At 30.7% G+C, this 27,984-nt stretch overlaps 2 protein-coding genes across 2 annotated transcripts; both read left to right on the top strand.

Moving 5' to 3' along the window:
• The first annotated feature begins 266 nt into the window (after window positions 1-266).
• Window positions 267-20,542, top strand: LOC109597937 (venom allergen 5). The gene is made up of 3 exons (XM_020013720.2): window positions 267-563; window positions 19,684-19,876; window positions 19,923-20,542. The coding sequence occupies exons 1-3, from the start codon at window positions 405-407 to the stop codon at window positions 20,525-20,527; spliced, it is 957 nt and encodes a 318-aa protein (XP_019869279.2). The 5' UTR covers window positions 267-404; the 3' UTR covers window positions 20,528-20,542.
• A 5,524-nt stretch (window positions 20,543-26,066) lies between these two features.
• LOC109607888 (venom allergen 5-like) lies at window positions 26,067-27,276 on the top strand. The gene is made up of 2 exons (XM_020024344.2): window positions 26,067-26,393; window positions 26,549-27,276. Exons 1-2 carry the CDS (start codon window positions 26,156-26,158, stop codon window positions 27,160-27,162), a joined length of 852 nt encoding a protein of 283 aa, XP_019879903.1. The 5' UTR covers window positions 26,067-26,155; the 3' UTR covers window positions 27,163-27,276.
• Window positions 27,277-27,984: the final 708 nt, after the last annotated feature.

Here is a 27,984-nt window from a genome sequence, read left to right as displayed (position 1 = left end):
ATTTTTAACAGTTGGCAACCACACGATTGACGTTGCTTCAGACACCACACACACTAAACGAGAAAAATAAACCTTTATAATAATTTTAGGTGTTTCCCAAGTTATTCGATTCACAATAGAAACCTTTTAAGATTAAATTTACTAAAACGTATATTGTTGATTTCGTTAAAACCGATAGACGCCGGATCAGCTGATTTTGACATTTAAAACGCAGGGCGTCCACAGCGCCACGGTAATAAAAAACCCTGAATGATTAAAGCGTCGGATCTGTCAAAAAATCCAACATGGCAGTGTTAAATGTCTAAAACTCTTATAAGATTATTGATAGTTTCCTTGTGCAATATGTAACAATTTAGTGTATAAAGTGTAGTTTTGTGTATCGTTAGTTAAAAACAGACGTCAACATGTCCGAGTTGCAAAAAACAGCCATCGGGGACGTGAAAAATCCCGAAGAAATCATAAAAATGTCCGTGAACGATAGTTTGAAATTCGCCGTTTTAATTGGACTCATTGAGGTTGGACAGGTGTCGAACAGAGAAGTGGTCAACACGGTCCTTCAACTGGTAAGTGCGGCTGCATTCGATCCATACTTACGTCCACATTCATTAATATTAAATGAAACATAGACGGGAATGTTTACCGAATGCCGGATCTAATGCATACCTAATGTTTTGCGATTTTCCGCCGGCCGTACGGCACGAAAATGTTCACACGCAATTATAAAGTGTAACTATTGTCTGGTGATGTATTATTCAGGGTTTCTGGTTCGTTCGATGCATTTGCCGGGAAATATCATGTTATTTGTGGGCGTTAACATGTTTTGTTACACAATTTTGCGGTTCGCGCTGCCTGTTTGTTTTTTGCTACAAAAAAAAAAACAAGTTAAATACGTTACTGAAACTAGTATTTAATAATTTTCAATCGACTACTTTGATATTACACCAATTTAACCATTTTATCGGAGCTAAAACAGCTGGTTGAGTGATTTTTATTTACTGCATTATTACTAAATTTTTCTGATAAATATTGGTTGTCGATAAATGTCAGTCTGTAAGCCGAGTTTCACTTTCTAAAAGCCCACACCGTTGATACAACTGTCGCGTCGATAAACATATCGATATATGTAGATTTAAGGACAGGAAATGCATCTAGAAATCTAAGTCACCAACGATAATGATTAGCATATTCGGGTTCGTTTCCTGATCGATAATCATAAGTACCTTAAATAACGAGTGTGCTGTATTTTTAGAAATGATTTAATCGAAACAAATACTGTTTTCGGGTAAAAATGTTAATGGATTTTAGAAACAACTGTAACAAATAGTTAAAAAATAAAACAAGTTTATTTTTTAATTAACACGTTCTAGTTTCAAATAAATTAATTGCTTAATTATTTAAAAGTGTTTTTCCACAATTTATTACAATCACCTATGCTTTTAAACTAAAATACTCGTATACTAGTATAATACTGATTTACTTTATTTTTTCTTAGGAGAATTTATAACAATAACATATTTTGAATGAATTATGTACAATTTAGGTTGTTTATTAATAAAATAAACAATTCATATGAGTAAAAATGTACATACAGTGTAGTGTCCCATTAGAAAGGGGGACACATTTATAAAATTTGTATTTTTTATCTCATTTTAACAACCTTTTGTCAGTTGTCAGTACTTATTGGCAAAATGTTATGTTTTTTGTCCGGAAACCAAAAACGAGTGGATAATTTCTTGGGAATAAAAATTAAATAAACCATGCTAGCAATATGTAATAGAAAATATAACTACATCACTAAATTAATTACCCCTTGAAATGGGTATATATCAAATTTCATAAATTCATAAAATCAATATAATTTTTAATTTTTCCAGAGAATTATAAATATGGCATAATTTGTTAATTTAAACCAGTTGGAATAGCAGTGTTAAATTATCATGTTACTATTAGTATTTTTTTATCATTACCTTCAACTTTATTGAATTTATTAGAAAATATTAGGCAATAATATGTCAATATTATAAAAGACAATATTAATTTTTCTATCATTAAAAACAATAAATATTTAATTTTTACTACTATTAACTACATATTCCATGCTTTACAATTTGTAGCATTTTATGTTTGTTATTATCAACTTATATAAAATATTCAATTTTAGTCTTTTAGTTGTTTATTGAGAAGTTCAGACTGACCGAAGTTTTTGGTCCAACTGTTCGTTCCCAGCATTCGGTTATTTTATATAATTTTACGTTTGTTGAATAGATGTCAAGGGGATGGAAAAATTGATTTTCGATTTAAGTGTTTTTCTTGTGCCCGTCTTATTTGTTTACTTTCTTTGAAAGCGTTTTCAATTTTCTTTCAAAGGATACTTATGCTCTCAAATTCTAGTGTGTTCATAACTACTTTTTTTTGCAAATTGTTGTTCCCAGAATTGTTTTTATCATATGTAGTGCTATTTAATGTTATCGTTGAACCATTTTTTAAGGTCGCATGACGTTTACTTCTAATGGGTTATATCAATTTGACTATTGTTTCAGTTTTTAGAAATATTAGGAACAATAATATGTATTCAAGTCTGGGGATTTTGATAAAAATATTCCGTAATATAAGTACTTTAATATTAAACCTTTTTGTTAAAACTTTGTCTATTAATTACACAGAATTAATTACATATATTTATAATAAAAACTACTGTTTTCGTACCCATAATCATAGTAATAAAATCAATAGTTGGTTTCTGAATATATTATTTTATTAATTAATGAATTATGAATACGTAAATTACATTAAAAATTATGCAGTTTTGTTTGACCAATAATTAGAAAAACAAAATCGATATTTAATCGCCGAATAAGTGTCCCATTTTGTTGGATTAATGAAAATAAAAATCCTACTAGACCGACGATAGACCAACGCGCGTTTCCATTGTCTGGGGCAGCTTCCGTCTGCGTTTCGGGGGGTCACAATCCGCCTGCGGTTCGTCACCCTCCAGGCACCTGTTGTCGATCCGGCCCTTCGTTGCTAGATGGCGTCTTATGGCTGGTCCCCGGTGTGGCTTTCACACAGTTTTCTAACGTAATTATGTTGCTTGCGAAGTGATATTTTGGTATTATTGGTCCCCCTTTATTGTGTGCGTTTAGTCTAGTGGAACGGGTTGTGCTTGTCGGTCCAGGATCGATCGGTGCATTCGAAAGGGAATTGGGAACTGGCAGGCGGGGTGCCACCGAAGTGGCCGAGATCCCCTTGATGGGTGCCAGCTGGTTCGGGACGTGGTTTCTGAATTGAAAAGTTGGGATCGAAGTTTAATAAATTGTATGATAGGAAATAATGAAATATTTATAAATATTTGTAATTTGAAATAATATGTAGATTTTAAATTTAGAATTTTTATTAATAAAAAAATATAATAATAGAGTAAATTTAAATATTCGACATTATATTATTATATTATAAACGAGTGAACAAGAAAAACATGAAGAATTATTATTACAAGCATGGTAAAATTAATTTAGTTTATATTTAACTAAAACTAAAATTGGAAACTGCAGGATTTAGAAAATAGTAACAAAACAAAATAATAATAATGAAGTAATATGACAACTTTAAATTTGTAAAATTAACATTCAAATATTGGGAGTTAAAAAAGTATAATAATAATATAAAAAAGGATGAATTTTATCAAAAAACATTTAAAAATTTTTTAAGTAACGTAGTGTCAAATCTAAAAACTACCAAAATTGTTATAAAATTCATTTTTTTTTCTTAAATTTTACCACAAAAAAATAATATATATGAATTTATATTATTGAAAAAGCAAAATGAAAAAATAATGAATTTTCTCACAAAATATTTATAAAATTAAATCAATAAAAAAGTAAAAAATGTGTCAAATTTTTTGGTTAATGTGTTAAAATAAAATAAATAAATAATGATTCAAACAAAATATATAACTATATATTATATGTAATAATAATAATAATAATAATAATAATAATAATAAGGATGAGACTGAAATTTTTAATTTATATTTTAGGAATTTAACATGTGACTGAAACCATCATATAAAAATTTTGTTGTCAAGTTGTGAAAAAATTTGTTAAATTGTAAAATTCGACTATTAAGGGTTTAAACTGAAGGGTGCTCCAAACAACAGTACAGTACTGTAGAAAATTATGTTCAACAACCACTGGGCACAATGGTTTTATAATTGTTTCACTTCTCATAAAAACACTGACGTTTTATAAGTAGAAACTTCTAAGTAGACTGTGCCATAAAAACACCAACACAAAATATTGCTGATGGCAACCGACCCACCGACGATTGCCCACCGAAAGAGGTGTCGTTTTCACGGATGACGACCCTTAACGACCGCGGCCCAAACTCGCGAAATTGATAGCAATAATCCGGAAAGTAACTTAATTTCTGGCCGAATCGACGGCGGAAAATTGGCCCGTTGAGCGACGCGGCCCATTAACCGCGGCCCGTTACGCCGTTTAAATGAATTAAGGCCGTTTTTCTTCGCGCCCCCCTTTCGGAAAAGCATCAACAAAGGATTCGACGACGTCCAATTAGACGTCGTTGTTCAGTTTGACGGCGCCTGAAAGTTTGTTTTGGCCTGTGGAAGTGTCGGAATTAAACATTGTTCCTTGCTGCGGTCGTGGAGGGTAACAGTGTTAAAGAAAACGTGTCTGTTTACAAAACACAAAGGGTGTAACAAATTGGATAGCCCGATGGTTATTTCAGTGCCTTCACAAAGGTTGTACAAGATTTCGGCGTTTAAGCTCTGTCCTATTGTGGATTAGCAATATTTCATCGAAATTTTCCAATTAGGAAATAGGTGCCATTCCGGCACATTACATTGTCCACGGAGCCGATTGATAAAATATTTGCACAAGTCGGTGAACCGAGCTCGGTGGGAATTTAATTAGCAAAAATCAATATGTACCTGGTTGCTGAACGGAATTTTACCAATTCCATAATTTCAGGTGTCAGTTTGCGTTGTTCCACTGTCCATTGTGCACGTATTGGCTTTATAGCTTCCAAATTAGTCTAATTCATGTCTCATAATTGAGTTATTCAGTTATTTGTTCCAGCTACACCTGTGGTCTATCAAAATGATTGTGTGACATCCGCCGATAATAAGTTTTAATTAGTTTCATGCACAATTGCATACGTTGTTTGTTAATTGGCATGAATAATAACAGACGAACTTTGAAAGGTTTTGATATTATAATCGTGGAAAATCTCTGTCAACGATTGATCGTGCACATAATTCCGGTCCAATCATTGCACCTTGTTGTCCGTAAAGTCTCATTTCGGACCCACGTGACTAAGGGGATTAGTCAATCAGTCAGCCGTTCGCTGGCACAACTGTGATATCAACTTGGTCAAAACGTTTGTTGTTCGCGAGCGATTCGGGTAATCCCCGGCCTCTGACACCCGTTAGCCGTGAACCTGTCACGTTGTTCGCGTTTAAACCTGTCCAGGATCATGTAAAGGACGTTGATAAATAGGGTCTCTCCCCAACAGACTGACTTGTTTTAATTGCGACCTGAAATGTTGCTTGGCTGAATTTCTACTACTTGTACTTCAAGTTAATGCAGTTAATTACGTTTTATTTTAATAACGTAGTTTGATTAACGAATCACGTAGTGATAAATAAATCTCGGCCTTGTTGATGAGCTGTGGTAATTAAATTAAGTGGGGGATAATTAGTTTTAATGATGAATTATAGAAAAATATTCAAATTAGTGTACCATATAAATTACGAAACTAAAATTGAATTATTTAAATTAGAAATTAGCAAAAAATAAATAATTTCAATGCACGTATTATAAAAATAGTAATTAATGAATTAATTATAATTAAATAATGTAATCAAAATACATAATAAGAAAATAGAAAATCAAAATTTAGATAATTCTGATAAAATTTAAATAACTAAAGCAATAAATTTGTCAAATGAAACAAAAGTGAACCAAAATTGTCAATTATTGAAATTTACCTTATAAATATATCTTTTTTTTGATTAATGCACTGATCGACATACAAGAGAATATTAAAAATTATAAAAAATTGAGAAAGTTGGAGAAAAAAAAAAAAAAAATAATAAAATAAAGAATTTAAATAAAACTATTAATTAATTGATTAACAAACACTTTTGATCAGTTAAGTTATCAAAATAAAATTGAATAAGTAAAATTAGAAGCTAGCAACAAAATATTCAATTAAATCAGAATTTATTTTAAAGCTTTTGTTATAAAACATATGATAAAATTAAAATTATTAATTCATGAATGAATTATATTATATATAAGTAAAGCATAAAAAATATTGTAAAATGAAACAAAAAGTGATTTCTTTCAAATCGTGAACAATAATTGTAAAATTTTGAAATTGACTTTGGGAATTTAACTTAAAAAATATATCTTCGTTTTATTTAAAGCACTGATCGACATAAAAGAGAATATTAAAAATTATTAAAAATTGAGAAAGTTGGAGAAAAAAACCAATAATATTGGTTATGGTAATATTTAATCAGTTAAGTTATAAAAGGAAAATGAAATTTTATATAATATAAAAATTAAATATCTAGAAAATTGATAAACGAAGAAAAAAGAGGGGGCAATTGGATGATGCTCATGTTTGATTTGTTGCACAAATATGTACACAAAACGTAAACCAATCGCCCGATTGTTTGTTATATTTGCATTACAAATTAATGAAGGTGCATAAGATTATTTAATAAACGATTCCGGGCCACTGAAAATCAAATATGGTAACGGCCACATTAAAATGCATTTTGTCATTTAATAATTTGAATTATGGTCCAATTAAAGCCCCAAATTAAAAAATAATCGACCGGACGCGGGTTCATTATTACCAATTGAAAATTCCAATTTCAGTTTTATTATAACCGGTCCACCGGTATAGCTTTACAATTAGTGTAAAATGTGTATTTCATAATTTTCGGGCGCATTAGATTTATCATAATGCGTGCAAGGATTAAAAAATCGATATTTCATTAAATTGGCAAAGCTCCGGAGTCCTTTTTTTACTGTGACTGAAACTAGTTCTTTTTAATCTGTTTTAAGTCCATCTATGGAGCTTTTGTCAACAGTTCTTTTTTACCTTTATCATGCACTAAGCTTATTAAAAATCTAGTTATGTATTTCCGCCAAGCGCACAGTTTGATCCAAATTAAATCAAACTGCACTCAATGTGGCACCGGAAGCTTCACATTAGATTTTATTGCATTAATACGGGCAAAAAGGGTGGACGCAGTCCAATCAGCATGCTAATCAATTTAACTATGTCGCAGCTAACGGATAAGAGCTATTGGACAAGAGACCCGTCGACGGGATTTATATTAAACCGGAACAGATTTTGTTACAAAGCCTAATTGGCGGCGAGTTTCTCTCGCCGATTCCTGTCTGGTTTCGGTTTGCTAGGAAGTGCGCTGCAAATTAATAATCGTTAGCGACTCAATGGACGTTTTCAATCGTCGCCGTGGAGCTTCCGATTATGACAGCAACGACGGGCAATAAGAAGTAGGAGGAGATTTTAATGAGATGCAGCCAGGGGCGTTCGTTAACTGGCCATTACTGAAATGTTTAATGTTGGAAATCGATTTTGTGCCATTGGATAATCTAAAATTTTGTAAACTTTGTTGGGGCATCAATAAGTTAAATACATTGTTAAAATATTAAATGGACCGCATTTTCCTAATCAGAATTTCGTTATACATTTTAGATGAACTGCCGGTTCAATCAGTGTGGTAATCAATTTCCGTCTGCACGAGATAATGAACATTTCGAATTCCAGGAAGTCAATTGTCAAATTCGTATTAAAACGGATTTTGTATCTATGCTTAATTGGGAATTACTCGATTTTCAACCTTTGAATCGGTTTTAATATTCTGCTTTTGCGCATTTAATACGTATGAAAAATTGTATTTGATGAATTAAATTGAATTAATAACATTTAATATTACCGGATAAATAGCAAATCTATGAGTGTAAATAGAAATATTTATAATGTTATATAATATGACAACTTTTCTAAATGGTGAAACATTCCTAATTAGTAGTTTGTTTATGTATCATTGAATTTCGATGTATAATTGCAAATAACATACACAAGAAAAGACTCTACAATATATTTGATAGAACAATTGTTCATTAATAAACTGACTATGAAAACTTAATCAATATCCATAGTTTAGTAGATAGAGTTTGTGGAACTGAAGATCAACCTCAGTTTTGAACTCTTTTTTCAGAATTAAACTGTTTATTATTATAAAAAATTGAATATTGACAAAATTAAATAACCAAAATAACCAAAATTATCTAACCTAACCTAACCTAACCTTACATAAACTAAAACCTATAGTTTATGAAGGACAAAAAAGGTATAGGTTTGAAATTTATAGTAATTATATAGATTTGAACTATTTTTCTAATTTATTTTAAACATAATTTTATATCTGTATAATTTTAGATTATGTCCATAAAGCTACCAATTTCAATGCTGGATCTTTGGCATACACGTTAACTAAAGACTATCCTACAAGTGGTCTTTTTTAACACAAATTATTTTACAGGGTGTTATTATAACACATAACATTTATGTTTAATTTTGTACATCTTAAAATATGAGTAAATTCATTGTTTATGTTAGAACGCCGCGTATGTTTCAGCATAAAAATTGATTAGTAAAAAATCTTTCGATTGATATATAAATATAAAATGAATATTAATAGATATCTTATTAAAAATGTAAAAATATCATTCATTTTTCTATGAATGCAGATAAGAGTATGCATACATGGTATTTGTTTTGTAATTGACAGACAATATTACATTATATTTATCGTAAAATCTATGATAATATTAATTTTTTAATACTATATGTAATCATGCTAAAACATTCATGATATTCCATTCTTGTCCTGCTACTTTCATTTTATTGAAAACTGTAAAAATTGTCCATTTTGAATAATGGTTATTCAGTTCATAAAATTTGATTTCATTAGTTGAACCTTTTAAATCTTGTCCCACAATATTTATACATGTTTCGAAACACATACATAAATTTTGAAATGATAGTGACTCTTTCAGAATTTAATAAACATATTTTACAACCCGGAACTTGTATTGCAGCCTCCTAGTAGGTCGCAGTCTAATCAGTATGCTAATCAATTTTGTCGAACACGTCGGATGTAGCTCGGGCCCGAATGACGGATTTATTATTAAAACGTACCTGATTTTGTGATAAAGCTTAATTGGGTATTGCGCTAGATGATTCGCATCAGGGTTTTTGAACCCACATTTTTCAGTCGTCAGCAAAACAACTTCCCATCAACTATAAAGTAAAATTTAAATTGATACGAACCGTAGCGTTAATAATTGTTCCTGATTATTCAGATTTGCAATTTGTAAAGATGCAAATTACACGCAATTCTCGCGTTTCGCCATCATTCCGCGACACGGACTGTATCACCCGATTATCTGGCCGAGATGTGCCCCTAATCTGTACGTTATTGACGCGGCCTGGAGGCCGACAATCGGAATCGACATACGAATTGAGGCTAGGAGGAAAAGCCGGGAGGGCGGATACGGCACCCCATTAGGTTCATGTTACCCGGTGATTCTTCTGAAAAGGACCAAACGTAAAAAATCACAACCGGGGATTCACCGCCCGCCTTATGTAGCTTTGTTACGCGAGGGGTGTACGATTTCCAATCATTCAAATTCTGCACCGATAAAAGTGGATAACAAAAATCCGATTACATTGTGCGATGGACGTCACCCGTTTGGAATTACGCGCATCCCCAAAATAAAAAAAAATCTTGTCCTGTCGAGAGTTACTTGCACAGAAAGCGACAATTTGATTAAACTGTCAATCAGGAAGCGGGAGAAAACGCCGTCACATGTCATCACTTCGACGTGCACGTTTTGTGTTTCGGAGTCCGCTGTGGCGAGCGGTGTCATTTAAATGGGGCCAAAAGAATAAAAAAATAGAAACAGACGTCGTTCATGTTTAATTTGTTTCGCGGTTGCGGGTAACGTCAATCACCACGACTAAATCTGATTTACTTGGAAATGTTTATATGGGAGTTGTTGACAATAAAGTGTGTGGTGATTATTTAATAATAAAACTGAAGTTTCTGATAGGGTAGGTGGTTAAATAGTGAAAATGGCCTACGGCATTTGCAAAATCCCAAACACGTATCATGGAAAAATGGAACACTGTCCTCTGATGTGACGAAAGTAAAATTAATTTGTTTGGGTGGGATGGTAGAACGTTTGTGATAAAAGTAAAACCTGTGAATTTAATGATAATTGTGATTAATGGACTGTAATTAGATTTGTTCAGATTTGCAACAGATTAGGGAAACATTAAGTAAATATATATAACATCCACTGTAACTTGAAACTAAAGGAAATTGACGAATAATTGAGTATGATGTCTTTTTGATCTAAGATTTAAATTAAAATGTGAAACACATTTTCAAAATTAATTATTAAATATTTTAAAAGTACTTTTAAATTTGAAGGATTTCTAATCCGGCAGAAGTATTGCGTTCTTTAGACTTTTTCCAGTAATCATTCAATTGGTAGTTTCTCAGATGTGGCAGTCAACCTCCACTATTAAGTTAGCCAAAAAAATGGCGAAGAATTTCAATATAATTTTTCATGTCGACCCTTTCCGTTTGATCGAAAAAGAAGCCCCTTTGATAAATAGGCGCAAGTATGTAAAACGCTTCCAAATCCACATGAAAGCCATGGTTGTTTTAATATTTTGAAGTGAGCAAGGTTTTACGGAGATTTTTAAGATTCCCGTCTCACAATATTGATGATGGGAACATCCCTCCGAGGTTTTTATCCAAATTGCCGCGCCATTCAGATTTCGTATCCCGTCTTGCCTTATATATTATTAGCTTAACATGTTTCGGATAAGAGAACGTCGAAAAATTTCATTTCCCACCCGATTTTCCCTATGCGTATTATTATTTATCGGTTGTACAACGGACCGAAATGATTTATTCGAAATCGCTTCACATGTTTCGGTTAATATGTTAGCTAAGTTATTGATTTGTGATACTATTTGATATATTGACATAGGGTTATTAATGTTCACATAGTCTATATGGACTAAATTAAATTAGTAATCGATATCACTGGTAATATCGTATTATATTATTGGTTAAGTCACATAAAATATGGTCCACATATATTTATTGGGGGTCATTCAATTATAAAACAGAATTGTAATAAAATCAATTTATAACGTGTTTATAGTATAGGTCTTGGGGGAAATTTTGTATTATTTACAGAACAAACAGAGTCGTTTGTTTTCTTTATCCGTAAAAAACATTTATTAAATTAGGTTTGTTTAATACAGAGTGATCCGAAGTCAATATCATTTTTATTTCTTAAATTAACTTGGTAGTTGTTGCGTTTACCTGAATAGAAGATTAATAATAAAATTGAATATATCCAATTTGATATTTGAGTTGATTACAGTGGTATGCATAGAGTGTTTATAGTTTACATTTGGAGCTATTATTCATATTTTAAACGGGACACACTGTATATGTTCTTACTTCCAGTATTAATAAAGTTGTCAAAATATATCAACGAAAGAGCTTTTTATTATTTTTATCATAAAATTTTTTAATTTTGTTTATATAAAAATTGCAATATTACAAACCTAATTTGATTAATTATTTATATTACCATTTTTAAATGGGCCACACTATATATCTTATTATTTTCAGTATTACTAAGATTGAAAAAAATCTTTAACTGTGAGAAGTAATCATTAAATACTCAAGAAAATACAGTTTTATATTATTAGTCATAAATTTGTTATTCTATCACAGTCAATGTAAATTTTTTCTGAAAATTTGATTTTTGAGTATGATTACAGTGGTTGTATACACTGTTTATAGTCCACATTTGGAACTATTGTTCATATTTTAAATGGGCCACACTGTATATGTATTACTTTCAGTATTACTATTAATGTCGAAACATTAAATTAATTAATTAATTAAATAATGAAGGAAAGGGTTTTTATTATTTTTATTAATAAATTTTTTCATAGATAATGTAAGTGCTTTTACGAAAATTGAAAAATAACATACTTAATTTCTTCAATCATTTTTAATCACACAGTATGTCTAATATTAAGTGATTATTTATCATTGCATGTAATGCAAAATGCAGGTTTTCAATTAGTTAATGCTTAAAGAGGATATTGTACACGGAATATGGATTTTTACTCCTCTGCCATTAACATTATAATTAATTAAAGCCTTTGTTCATATACTGTATATAATAAAAATTCTTCAAATTGTAGTTTCCAGTTCACGTTCATTCCTTAGTGACTTGCGATGATACACAACAGTAACCTCATTGGTACAAAGCAATTAATATGGTTCCATGCTCCATAGCTCCCAAATTACTCCAGTAATCCAATGCAATTAGCTATATTATTACCGTCCGGCATTACGTACTATTGCGTTGCAATCAACCGTATAATTAACAATTTTATTACAAATGTACTTGCCATACACGTAGAAAGGTCAATATGTATTTTAATGCAATTGATCATTTCGTATCCGTTCGGTCAAATTTAATAATATTTGTGAAACAAATACGATACGAGTTTTGTTTTCTTTATGTTTTCGAACAGGATTGAACGGCAAAATTTATCTGCGTCTTCCCGACTTGATTCGATTCGACGTCCTTGGAAGTGCGTAAATAATATGACTACATTAAACTTCAGTTTTAACATTCGAATGGCGTTTTTTTTCTGCCCAGTCAATCGACAACCGAAAATCTGCATATTCGCCAAGTAATCGAATTATGTGAAAAACAGGAGCTGCCCAAATTACATGCCTTTTGAAACGGCGGCCTAATTTGAATTAAAAAGAATAAAAAGAGGCCGGGAGTTTGGCCGGGAATGAGGCTTTGTTAAATCTGAACAAACTTTCCAAATTGGCACCGAATTCAAATTCGACCCCCTCCCGCTAACCTTCAAAGCGATGAAATAATTGGAGCCCGTTACTCCAACTACACCATTTGCATTAAGGTGATCGTTGTTTAAATATTCACATTTTCATTATTGCTCGTGGTCGGATGTTTCAAATACCTAGGCCAGAATGACAATTAGGTACTATAGTTGTGTGTGTATTCGTTGCAATTCGTATTTTGTAAAGACGGATGCTTTGTTTGGTTTATAACCGACGCATAATGATCCATTACAGCTCTGACATCCATTATACCGGCATAAATGGACATTACAATGGTCCTGATCTGATTAGTAAGTCCGTCAACAATCCTGCAAACGCCGATGGTCCCGGGATTGATATCCAAGGTGTACGGATGACGGATGGGGAATATCAAGTTGATCTCCTTTGCCAAACTGGGTTGACGGAGTGCATACTAATTGAAGTTAATTAACATGTTTATATTCTGTGTGAAATTCAGTTAATGTTGTCGTTATTCTTAAAAAGTGAAGGTTGCTGATGTTGGAAAGAAGACAGTTCACGTCTCTGCAGAGATTTTAATTTCTATTTATTTTAATATTTTACATTAAATATTCATTATTTCTGAATGATTTTGAATAAGAATATAACCTAATTTGAGGACAATTAAAAGATTTGGCTTCTTTAGGGAAATTTAATGGTAAATTTTTATAAGGCTTTAGTCCAGAAATCACAAAATTCTCTCCAATATTTAATAATTTTCGAATACAATTTTCTAGCACAGATCTTAATTTTAAAATAACGGCGACATAAATTTCTTAGACGAATTGCTTAGTGTCATAAAAATAACTTATGGAATTGTCAGGCACAAACAACGAAACTTCGACGACTGACATAAAACTGGACGTTATGACTTTTATTTCTTCTCCGAATGAAAAATTTAATGTAGTGTCGTCGATAACGAGTTTCTATAAAAATTTAAAATATATTGCTCCAGTTAATTGTTTTATTATCTTTTTATTGTGCCGAAGATTTTCAGTCAATAGGATTTTTAAAGATTTTACATACAGTGTGAACTGGCACAGAAAAACTGTATGCACCTTATAAATAATTTCTGCATTCCTGGGGTAGAATTCTAGGATTGGACATGATTAAATAGTTAAATTATTCAGACAATTGTAAGTAAATCGATACAATACATTAATTATTATTCTCTAGATAGTAATCAAATGAATATTAGAGATATTAGAGTAAGTAATTAAATATTTGTGACTTTATAAAAGCAATTTAATGGAACCCTTCATTAAATTTTTGTTTGTAAATGTTCAAAGCTTTACATTATTAAATGATTTGTCAATGTAGATGAAAATGTTATTTTATTGTTCGACAAAAACAAGAAAACAATCTGAATATTTAAACTAAAACGTCGGGAAAACAATATGGGTAAACTAATCGATTTAAAGTTTGAAACAAAATTTCCCAACATAATACAAGGGTAAATAAATAGTGTCGATCCACTTTTTCCACCCTCGTTGACGTAACAGTGATCTAGCAGTTTCATCTGGAATACAAATGGGATATTTTTTTCGCACGTGTCGAATTTGCGTCTGGCAAGTTCCAAAGTATATACGGGCATATGTGAGTGCGCGCATGAGACGGTTTCATCTCCCGTCAATCCCTCGGAAAATTGAAAAGGCACACACACACACAGACACCTGCAGTGGAAGCGATATTTAAGTGCGTTACAGTGAAGCTGCCGCCGAACGGTCGTTTTGCATGAGAATGAATTTCGGATATGAGAAAAAAGAAATGAACGAAGTTTTAATTTCGAAGTGTTTTCAGGTTTTTCAGAATTTGCAGGACATACTACGTTCTTTAAAATGATTAAATCTCTTCTGTTAATGATATTACTCATCATATTTCGAAAATATGTTTCAATAAGACAATTATTTATTGAAAAAAAGTTTATTTCGAAATTTCATATAACTGTAAAATAAAGAGGAATATTCAATTAACATTTTAAAAATATTTGGTGTTGAAAAATATAAAACATTTTGGAAGGAAATTTGTTGATTTTTAGACTGACATTAAAATTTTCAAATATTTACAATTTTAGGGGTTTAAAGGTTTTAAGTTTATCATAATACGTTTTTTTTTTTAAGAAATATTGATAAAAATTAAATTTCGTTAAAATAATTTAAAATTTTGAAAGATAATTGAAAATTTGGTTGTTATGTTAATATGCTTACAATTTTAAACATAATAACATTATTTTACATTCTAAAAAAATTTGAAAAATTTTAATTAATATTAATTTTAACTCAAAATTATTAAAATGTTATATATTTTATATATTTTTTTTTATATTTTATTTTTTCAATTTAAAATTAGAACCTAAATTTAATAAATCACAATTTAAAATTAGATTAAAATGAAATCCTGAAAGTGAATTTGACTATTACTAAACAACAATTAAAGTCTTGTAAGATAATGAAAATACCAAAAACTGTTGTACAATATAAAGTATAAAATTACATTTTATAGTTTTTCTGAAAATTTATGAAAGACAATTTTCAGTAAATGTTATCTAAATTAAATTTTCTCATTTTTGAAAAATTATTATAAAATAACCAATAATAAGAAATCTAAATTATCTCGACAATTTTCTTCCTTAAATAATATTATTTAGGCCCTGAAAAGGATCGTTTTTTATAAGATCATCAGCAGCAGTTCTCATAGATTGATTTGTGAATAGAAATGTTAATCTTCTGAGAGATTCTTTTATATGTATTCCACTAAAACTAATAAGGGCTCAAAGAAACAGATTAATTTTTAGACTTCATGATGCTCCAATAAAACTTGTAGTGTTTCGTGGCTGTAAATGCAATTTTTTTTTACTTTATTAACGTTTTAACGTCGCGTCAAATACGTTTATTACGAAAATAATCGCGGTACAAAATTGCGTTTCATAAACAACGCGGAATGCTGCAAAATTAACTCCGTCCTAGTTCGAACGAAACATTCTCGAGGGGAAAACTGAAGCGTTAAACTTCATAATTCCACAAATACCTAACCCCGCGGGAGTTTACGCCGCCGTACAAAAACATCCCGCCACACTTCTTAACGCGAGTAAAAAAGGCACTTAAAAATATTTTACACGCATTAAAATGTGGAATTAATAATTTCCATTACGGCACCCGAAGAAATAATCGTGCGGAAAATGCCCGTTTATGGGCACCGTTCGCCGAACCACCTTGCCCCGATAGCGGGGAGAAAACGAAACGGAATCAAATCTCCGAATTAATTGGGCAATGTTCGGTGATCCGTACCGGAGCCGGTCCCGTATTTTCCCACTTAATGAAGCGCACGCGGGCCGCGAACATCAAAACCTACTTTTAAATATCGGTCCCCCTTTTTCCAAGCTAAGGTGTGCCGCCCGGAATTAATAATTTCCAATAACATTGAACATTTAGGAATTTCAAAGATGGGAGGCGGCCCGTTGGAAATTTGATTAAGCCGCTAATTCACCGGCAATATGAAAAATTAATTAGGCCCCCCCTACCGACATTTCTTCCGGATCACCGGGATCTTCGGTAATCTGACCTGGATTTAGCCGGAATGCACGCGGGGCTCTGGCATCAATTTAAATGGGATTATTAAGTTTGAAAATTTCCAAACAATTCCCGACTGCACCGTTTGTTTGTGCGATTACGGTTAATTGCCGGGATATTCTAATTACAAGGGGAAATAGTAAGGAAATGTAAGACTTTGGAGGTCTATGTGGTTTCAGTGTTTATATTTGTTTACAATTAACCAGCTTCTTATATAGAAAGTTTTGAATGGTATTTATTTGTGGAATTGTAAACCAATAAATTGTTCACAAATTAAAAAATATAATCATTTTATTAAAAGAACAATTCTTTTAAGTACGTATAATGTCTTGGCCAGTCAGTCCAGACCTCAATCCAATTAAAAACCTTTGGGATGAAATTGATCGGAAAATCCACGAAAAAAGTCAAAATTTTCCGAAATTGTATTTATAGTACAAATAATTGGCAAATTGTCCTCTAATTTGTGTCTTGGTCTAATTATTTGAATTATTTTAATTTGATTAACTTTATACGTTCTTACGTCTGTTTAGAATTATTATCGAAATCTCAAAGTTAATAATTTCTGAATAAACTTTTCGAGGAAAACCTGTATGTCATAAAAATTCATTTTGACATATATACGACCCAAAACATGTCTAAATAAAAACTAATAAATATAATTGTTTCATTTATCCATTAAATTTCAGTAGGGTAATAATAATGCTGTCTAAATACACAAAGGCCCAAATGCACAGATTTATCGTTATTAGCCATTCCAGGTTTGATTGTATCAATTGTGCGCAAACGTATAAATAATATAGCGTCTGGATTCTGTCAATGATTACACATTTAATCATTAATAACCTCGCCATTGTGTTGATGCACTGCATTGAGATGTATAACCATCACGACGGCTTAATAATCCCGCTGTTTTACAAAATTAATGAACGAGTAAGCGAAATAATTGATCGAGCAATCAAGAATGGCTTTTACGGTAAATTCGTTGCCAATAAAAACAAGACCAGATTGATTTATCAATAGAAACTGAAATCAATAGAATGATTAAACTTAAACGGAATTCCTGTTGACTATATAAATAACAGGACAATTTGTTTGATTAAACAAATTCATTTAGTTAAAATAAAAAATACAAACTAATGTCTGTTGTTTTGTTTGTTCCCGTGTTAATTACAACACAAACGAAAGAATGAACGTGCGGTGTGAACACGTGTAATTAGCAGTGCTCTGCACCACCTCCCTTCCTTATTTTCGCCAGGACGACGATAATTAGGTTAAATCGCACTATTTATTCTGGTTGACGTTGTCCTTTAATGATTTTTGTCCAGTTTTTGGTCCCCGTGTTTTTGCACTCGTTAGTCCCATCTGAATCTGGAGGGATAAACACAGATATGCATTCCCGACGTAATTAATTCATTTTGTTTAGCCGGTTCGGTGGCAAAAACATTCGGGTTTTGTTTTCCTACGTCAATTATGATGTTCTGTGTCTGGAATGTAACATCGGAGGTTCGAATAATGTGTGTGTGTGTGTGTGTTTTGGGACTTTTGAAACTGGAAAAACTAAACTTTTAATTAATGTAGTTAAAAGGAATTAACTTTAATTTGTATTGAAATAAAAGCATGTTTTAACTAATTAAAATTTTGTTATTCTATGAACGAATTGAAAATTACATGAATTATATTCCGTACAATACTTCAGTTTTAATCATTCATATAAAATATAAATTAAATCATATAAAATATAAATTAAATCTGTATTTGAAGTTGGAAATTTATAAAGATAAAACTTTTTACATTGACATTCATAATTTTATATTTTTTTTAGAATACAATTTGAGCAATTTTACCTTAAATTAATATTTTAATTTTAGCTGTCCATCGAGTCTAAAATGAGATCATACAAAATAAAATTGTGAACATAAAATTGCATTTTAAAATTGAGTTAGTTTAATTAACGTTCTACTGGATGCATTTTTATAAAACTTCATTAATTTTACAACTTTAAAGCGTACTTAAATCTATATAAACGGTTTTGTTCGTGAGCTTTAAAGTAAAATTATTCATGGATTAATTTAATCTAACATATATTCATTTAATGTGTTCTCATATATATTTATTTTTTAGCCTAATTACAAATTATAAAAAACAGTTTAATTTAATCTTAAACAAAAGGTTATAAATAAATTTCGGCTAATTCTTAACATTTTGTCATAAAAAGGTGTTTTATTCTACTAAACATTTTGAAAACATGGTTATTGGATTAAATTTTACTGGGGACTGAGTTTTATTAAATTTTGTAGTGCAAAACACATTTAAATTTTAACAGTTTTTTTAACTGTCCAAATAGAATTTTGTTTGCCAGTCATAGAAAATAATAAATTCCATTTATGTATTTATTACATACAATTGATTCAATTTATTTTTTAATGAAACTTCTGTATGTAAATAAAATTTAACAATGCATTTCTATGCTCAAATTTTAGTCCACTCACTGTTAAATGAATACAATAAAACCCATTAAATTTAGTGCTCTAAAATCGTGATTGGAATGTGAATAAGGCCGGTTTAGTTGCAATCCTTAAAATTGAGCCATTTTCCATGTAACCGAATACATTAATTGAATTAATTTACGTTTACGTTGTTAAAAGTCTTTATACGTTGTACTTACCTGGGAATTTGTGCAGCTTTGTATTGTTGCTTAAATTACATTTTAAAAATCAAATGAACAAAAATGCTAAATCTAAAGAATTAAACTGGCTGTACTTTTTTACATAATCCTTTTTTAATTAAATACATTTTTATCAACCATATCCATCAGCTTCGATATCCAGTTTATAATGAGCTTTTCGGGATAGTCATCAACTGAAAACTTCTCCCTATTCTGATTAATGTAGTGACTTGAAACTGGGATTGAACTTTTTTAAAGTTGGTACTTAAAGGGGATAACAATTGAAGAACAATTCCCGATAAAATGCCATTCACTACATCTGATGTCAAATATAAGTGTCACTGATATATTCTAAAAATATGTTTGCAAAAATTTTTATCGCTTTCTGTGTCATTCACCTCATTCAGTGCTCCTACATCCGACAAATTGCTGAATATGACTACTGTAAACTAAAATGTATGCCTGGAGCAGTCGACAACACGCCATGCCTGAGACATTTAAATTGCCAGCCGGTCGCTGGATGTTTCGAGATAGAAATGGACAAACAAAAAAGGAGGGAATTTCTCGAGATGCATAATCAGTTACGGAATAAGTTTGCAGGTACTTCTCCCCTTTGAGCTTGCCAGTTTTAGTAATCAACTTGCAGGTGGCGACGACGATAAGTGGACTGACGTGAAGGCGTCAAACATGAAAGCCTTGTCATACGATCTAGAACTGGAATACCAAGCTAGATGCTGGGTAAACAAGTGCAAAACTGGCCACGACAAGTGCAGGATCACCAAAAACCATCCGTCCGTCGGCCAAAATTACTACTGGACCTCCATAAAAGTGATCAACTTAACAACCGCAATCGAATCGTTTTACAGCGAGAAGGATAACATAGACGCCGGGCAGTTCGATCATTTCACATCAACGTCTTCAAGGATCGTAGATTTCACCCAGATGGTGTGGGCTCATACGCTTTTCGTCGGCTGTGCCGCCGCCAAGGATGCAACCGGCAATCACATCGTGTGCAATTATGCGCCGGCCGGTAACTTCGTGAACGAATCGATGTTTTTGAAGGGGGAGCCTTGTTCGAATTGTCCGGAGAGGAGGTCGTGCAACCAGAAATACGTGAACCTGTGCGGGGCCATCATGGACGTTCCTGCCGAGAAATGGTCCTCCGCTTCTTCAGCTCCAAGATTATTTAAAATATCCAATGTTATTACTGTGTTGTTGATGAATTATATTTATTTGTATGTTATTCAATAAAATGTATTAAATGTGCAGAGTGTTTCAACTCGCCTAATTTTTTAAATTTCCAGATTTGACAAAAATTAATCGACATAGTTGTCCTTTTGGATTTTTGGACGACCTTTACAAGCTGTTAGTGAAAAAATAATCTTTATATGTCTTAATTGCCTCTTTAATTTTGTGGGAAGCAATATTTGATCCATTGATTTTCATGTACTTTTATAGATTATATGTACCTGTAGTTTAATATTTTACATTTATTCAGTTCGTAAAAATTCCCTGAAAAAAACATTACCTTTCAAAATTCGAAAAATAATAACTTTCGTTCAATTTTTTAAAACCTTTAATGTTTTCCTCACTGACATTTATTAAAAATTAAATATTACGTTACCATCAATAAATCATGAGACATCTGTAATTAATTATTATTAAAAAATTAAATACACACATAAAATAGTCAAGTAATTTAAGGGTTAATAGATGTGGGCGACCCGCGAGAGAAATTCCTGTTTACAAGGAAAATTCGATTATCCATTGGAGGTGGAGGGTCCTTTAATAATCCGGATCGCGGATCGGCTCCGGTAACAACGGGCGGTAATTTAACGTGTCCCTAGTCTCCCTTTGACATTATAGAACATTGCACCTCATTTACGATTAATATTCATTGCAACGTGCCACCACACACCCTTGTATCGTTGTTCAAAGTGAATGGAATCTGATTGATTTTCTCTCCAGCAGACTCTGTTTTTCTTTCGACTCCTCCGGAAACAATTAACCATTATTGTTGAAGAGGATGTGAGTTGGAAATATCGAGTTGAATCTGAGGAATGTCGTTATCGCACGTTCCTGGAATCTTCACCTCATAGATATGATTTGTTTTTGGACTTTGTTCCATTATTTTTCCTTCTTATTTGGTTTAATGATATTACATTAAACTGACGGTGTTGAAAAATATAATAGTAATAATTTAAAGCTGAATATTTCAATATTTATAAACTTCAAAGCTTGAAATGTTGAAAATTTCGTTTTGGTTCAAATTTCAATTTTTGAAGTTCGCTTTCATTTTTCTCAAATTATCGAGATCCGGTATCGAATTCTTATTTATATATTTACATAATTTTATTTCAATAATTTTGAGAAATTGATAACTTAATTTATGACGTAAAGACTAATAATATAATTTAACAATTTCTATTAATTTATAATTATAATTATTATTTGAAAATTATGCATCTAGCTGGATTAAATCACATACATCACTATTTGTAAAGTCATTTGAGTTAAATTAATCAATACAGGATGTTCCATAATTAACGTTGTGGTTTAACCAATCAAGCATTAATCAAAAGTTGATAATAACAGAGATGTAAATAATCACATTTAGATTAAAGGGAGTACTTTATATGAAATAAATTGTAATTAAAAGTCGTTGAACATTATTACTTTTTAGGTTCTTTTAGTTTTTTATAAAAATATTGTTTTTTCAATCTTTTTTTGTGAACAAATGAAATACTCAATTGAATATCTCGAAAAATATAGGTTTAAAATATTCGATTGCTATTTTATGATGTTACTGCATAATTCATCATTAATATTAAAATATTCAATATCAAAATTTCAAAAGATATCATATTTGATATACACTAGTGACCATTATTATAGCAACATTTTAAAATGTTAAATATTTTAGTCCTTTTATATTTACTTTTATTTAATATGAATTAATATGTTAAAATAAAACTAATTTACTATTGTTGTGTTTGTACAGTATTATAAAAATTATGTTCTTACTTTTTGCCCATTAAAAGATAAAAAAGTACGAAATTTTTGAAAGAATAAAATTTGATTGGCCAGTTGCATAGTATAACACAATAATAATAGAAAAAATTCAAGTAGTACTTACAGTACTAATAATATTTTAAAATTCTTTGACGTTCATTCCGTTTACTATTTTAAAAAATGCTTAAATGTATACAAAGCGATTTGTTGGAATAAATTAATAATTATCAATATTTTTGCAATTTAACATTTACAATAATAAAAAATGTAATAATAGTAATTTTAATTGGAAATTAAAATTTTACGGACAAAAACATTCGGCAAAAATTCGAAGTTCGATTAAATTTTATTATGTCAGTTTTATTAAATTTTGTTTAGTCCCCTTTACATTGAACACATTTCAATTTTAATAATTTTTTTTTAACAATTCAAATAAAATTGGTTTGCGTCAATACAAAACACAATCAATTCAATTCATGTGCATGTTATTTAAAATTCATTTAATGTATTTTTTCAGTGAGACCCCATATAAAACAATATTAAACTAAATAATTTAATTTGTTTGTCTTATTTTTAATACAATCTCCATTTAATGAACACTATAAAATACCATTAAATTCGGTGTTTTAAAATCGTGATGGGGTCGTAAATAACCTGATTTACTTGTGATTCTTGAAAGTAAGCTCTAAACGTTCTAGTGTTCCACGTAACCGAATACATTAATTGAATTAACTTTCATTTACGTTGTTTACTCTTTTTTCAAACCTGTGGGAACCCTCACAGCTTTGTGTAACCGGTGCTAATTAATGGATCTTTTACATGTGGAAAAGCCGAAAAATATATAGCAAACAAATAAAATCAAAACTCAGTTACTTAAGTTTTAATTAACAAAGTTCGTTATTAATTAATATTCTCAGTCATATAAAAAATAAGCAAGGAACATGTTAAATTTTAGAATTTTTCTTAATTACTTGCTTTAAAGTATCTTGAAATGTTGAGAACTTCCCTCAAGAGTTATTTGTTGTATTTTTGATGAATTAATTTAAATTTCAGTAAACAAATTTAAGTTGAAAATAGGTTTAGTAGTAGCCACAGGAGCACACGGACGGTTGCGCATAAAAAGGGGCGAGTCCAGCACTTCTTCCCATTACCGAGCCAATGCGAACTCTTTCGAAGTTTTAAAAACCACAAGAAGATAAAAGTTGTGTCGCGATGCACTGCGGAAGTATCGCACACGAACGGCGGACCGTATAATTTAACCGGGATGAGTAAAGTGGCTTTATCACTGAGTTAAAATCTCAACAGGAATAAATTATGTAAACTAAAAATCCCGGTGAGTGCGGCACAAAGCCCGGGTTTCGCTTATTGTCGAAGAACTTTGCCTTTGCTGCACCATTTATCTTGGTCGTTATTTTAAAACTACCCCCCTCCCCCTTAAATTATTCGTTTTATTTAGAATTACTTCTAGGTATCGGGATGATGACGGCAAAGGCGACTGATTTAAGTGGACGATATTTTCTAGAAATATGTTGTTTGCTGGATTATTTCTCGGATTCAAAGAGCACTTTAAAATGTTGATTTAGTGTCCCATAATGTTATCTGAATAAGTAAACAGTATCCTCTTGAAATATATCTAAAAAATTTAAGTGATTATATTGCGACCTCACAAATAACTGATTGAAAAATTCTGCTATCAAAGGTTGACAATATTATTTATTGCATTTTCATCTTTTAACTACTTGGCAAATGTACTCTTGAACATAAGTTTAAAATTGCTGCATAGTAATATCAAGTTGAGAATGGAACATTGCAAGGTCGCATCTGCGCACAAGACCATAGAAGGACCAAATTGATTGATGGAAATGACCGAGGATCTTAAGCAATTAACTTTTTGATGACCTACGGTCTTCTCGGGAATTTCGGGGCGCCGTTTGCATCTGTAATAGGGTCACCCTAATATGCGTTCCCTGTTTGAGTTAAAGGAAACTATTAACATAGCAACTTTTTGAGGTTCAAGTTTAGATTTAAGTTTTGAAACGAGTTAAGCAGTAAACTGTGATATGTGATTTTGAATTGTTTAAATATGAATAAGTGGAGAGATTTTGTTATTTTCCAGTAAGATTTAGAAACGTTTCAATTTTTTGTTATATTTAATTAATAAACAAAACATTGTATTAGCAGATTAATAGTTTAAATATGTTAAGTTTTAATTACTTGTTATATAAATTTATTTTTTTTTGTTTCAGGTAAGTCTAGCAGCTATAAGTATTACGACGTACACTAGTGACCTTAATTATAGCAACGTAAATGTAAGTTAATTCAATTATTCAATTCGGTACGTGGAATATTGAACGTTTATAGATTAATTTCAAGAATTACAAGTAAACCAGGTTATTTACGTCCCCATCACGATTTTAATACACCAAATTTAATGGAATTTTATTGCGTTCATTAAATGGAAATTGTATTAAAAATGGAGCAAACATAATAAATTATTTAGTTTCATATTGTTTTTATGGGGTCCCATTCAAAATATGCATTCAATGAATTCTAAGTAATATACACATGAATAGAATTGATTGTGTTTTGTATGGCGCAAACCAATTTTATTTGGATTGTTAAAAAAAGTTGTTAAAATTGAAATGTGTTCAATGTAAAGGCGACTAAACAAAATTTAATAAAATCGACATTATAAAATTTAATCGGACATCGAATTTTTGTCGAATGTTTTATATCTGTAAAATTTGAATTTCCAATAAAAATTACTATTATTACATTTTTTATTGTTGTAATTGTAAATGTTATATTGCAAAATTTAATATTAAAATAATAATAATTCGGAAATAAAATATATGAAAACATTGATTGATTATTAAATTTATTCCAACAAATGGCTTTGTATAAATTTAAGTATTTTTTAAAATAGTAAATTGAATAAACGAAAAAAAAATTTAATATCATACATATACTAATGTTTAAAATAATAAATATACATACATACATTAGTGGCCATAACTAAAGCAACTTATTAAAATATATTAAAAATATGACCTTTCTTTCCTTTTTGTAATGTTTATTGTTTTTTTTCACTTATTATTGTGCATACAATAGTACATTCACAGTTCACATTAAATAAAAGAATTGTAGCTAAAATATTTTACAACTACTGTATATTTTATTATTATTTGATAGATTGTGTAAATATCATAAATATATAAATTTTTATTGTTTTATGAATGAAATTGGTGTAAAATTGATAATAAAAGAACAGATTTGAATATGAATTGAAGCTCATGAAACTTTATTTGAAAAGTCGTTTCGGTTAGATTAATCCACAATATAAAAACAGAGTATTCCATAAATAACTTTGGAATTTAAGTTATCAAAAGTTATTCAAAAGTTATCAAAAGTTAATATTAGATGATATATAAGTAATCACATTTAGAATTTCCTTTCTGATTTTACTAAATAACTTGTATTTTAAATTTGCATTCAACTTTTTGAGAAAAAATTGATGGGAAGGAGTTTTTTAAACTTTAAAATCATCGTCACATAAAAGGCCTAATATTGTGTCTCTCCTAGTGACTATTATTGAGATATTTAGGTTAAAATATTTTAATTTAATGTACTTTCTAGTAACAAATTTGTTAGACAACATTTATTTGATAAAATAATATAGCCTGCTGGTTTAAAACAGAAACATCATTCAAAATCACACACACACACACACACATAAATGACACCTATTATTCACGAAAGGTTTTTAAAAAAGGTTTGATTTGTTTTTGGTTATGATATGATATTAATATAAAATGTCATATATTTCGTGCGGCGTCAAATAAATGTCATTAATAAAATAATAAAAAAATGTTTTCAAAATTTTTAATCGCTTTCTGTGTCGTTCACCTCGTTCGGAGCACACTCATCCGACAAATCGCCGAATACGACTATTGCAAAAACAAATGCAAAGGTAATGTCGACAACACGCCGTGTGCCAGACATTTACACTGCCAACCCGTATCAGGATGTTTCGAGATTGAAATGGACAAAGACAAAAGGGAAGAAATTTTAAATATACACAACCATTTAAGGGATATGCTTGCAGGTACCCTTTAAACACTGTTTTAAGACATGGATTAAAATTTTTGTATTTATAATCGAAAGAGACAAATTGTTAGCTCTAGAATGTAGATACTGATTACAGCAATTTGGTTACATATCAAATATATTCGACAATGGTGTTTAATATTCAATTTACAGGTGGCAAAGACGACAAGTGGAAAGATATAAAAGCGTCAAACATGATAGCGTTGTCGTACGACCTACAATTAGAATATTTAGCCAGATGTTGGGTCAACACGTGCCAAGGTGGTCACGACCCCTGTCGGATCACCCAAAATCACCCATCCATCGGCCAAAACAGTCACTGGACCTCCGCAAATGAGATCAATATAACACGTGCGGTCGAAGGTTTTTACAACGAGAAAGAAAACATGAACGATGCACAATTCGATCATTTCAGTGGTAAAGGCGAAAACGACGGCGTGATCGGACATTTCACCCAAGTCGTATGGGCCAAAACGGTTTTAGTGGGATGTGCCGCTGCCAAGGGCAAAAAGGGCAGCTATCTTATATGCAATTATGCGCCCGCCGGTAACTGGAAGGACGAGCCGCTCTTTACAAGGGGGGACCCCTGCTCCGCTTGTCCGGATGGGAAATCATGCAATGATAAGTACGAGAGTTTGTGTGGTCCCATAATGGCGGTTCCTTACGAGAAGTGGTCTGACATTTCATCAGCTCGAAGATTATTTAAAATGTCTAACTACTTAGCCGTGTGGTTTGTGTATTTCATTTGTTTGTATGTGTTTCAGTAAAAATTATACGTACACTCAGAACTATCAAATTATAAATAATCTGTATTTGGGATTTTGTTTCGAAGAAATTAAATGTTATTTAGAAATTGGAAAAATAAACGAAATTTAAAAATATCTTGAATAACTATATTTCTTGCTAATTAAGTGAGGCACTTTAGTGTTTGTTACTTAATTGGTGAGATCGAAACAGGGTCTTCTTATAGAAGAGACACCCTGTATAGGAAAATATTTACATTTCTTAAAACTTTAGATGGAACAGAATTTTCACCAAGATTTTCACACACCCATGTTAATCTTGAAATTTAATTTAAATATATATTCTAATTTATAAGAAATATGAGCTTAAAATTAAAAAAAATTAAACTAAATTGAGAAAAAAATAAAATAGTTATTTTAAAATTGTAAAATTTGAAATATTAAGTTAAAAAATGACAGTTAAATTAAAAAAAATAATAATAATTTAAATTTATAAAATTTGAAATGTTAAAAATTAAAAAAAATAAAATAAAATGAAATATACAGTTAAAAATTTAAAAAAATCAATATTGTTATTTTAAATTCATATTTAAAATATTAAGCTTAAAAAATTAGAAATAAACAATTAAACGGAAAGAAGTTGTTAAAAATATCAGTTGCTCCTTTGTTGATTCTGTATTTTAGTCGATTTGCCGTTTTGAATTAAAATTTATTAAATCCAACAACAACGAAATTTCGTTTTTTCGCCGATTGTGGAATTTTGCCTACGGAATTTAGGAGTGAGGGATTTAATTGGCACGGACCGGTTCCGGAACGCCGGCGGCTGATCCGGCGCCAAAATCCAGT

Source organism: Aethina tumida, chromosome 7 (assembly GCF_024364675.1).
Source record: "Aethina tumida isolate Nest 87 chromosome 7, icAetTumi1.1, whole genome shotgun sequence".
Taxonomy (NCBI): Eukaryota; Metazoa; Arthropoda; class Insecta; order Coleoptera; family Nitidulidae; genus Aethina; species Aethina tumida.
Note: the sequence above shows the minus strand (reverse complement) of the source record. Positions and strands in the feature narration are given on the sequence as shown.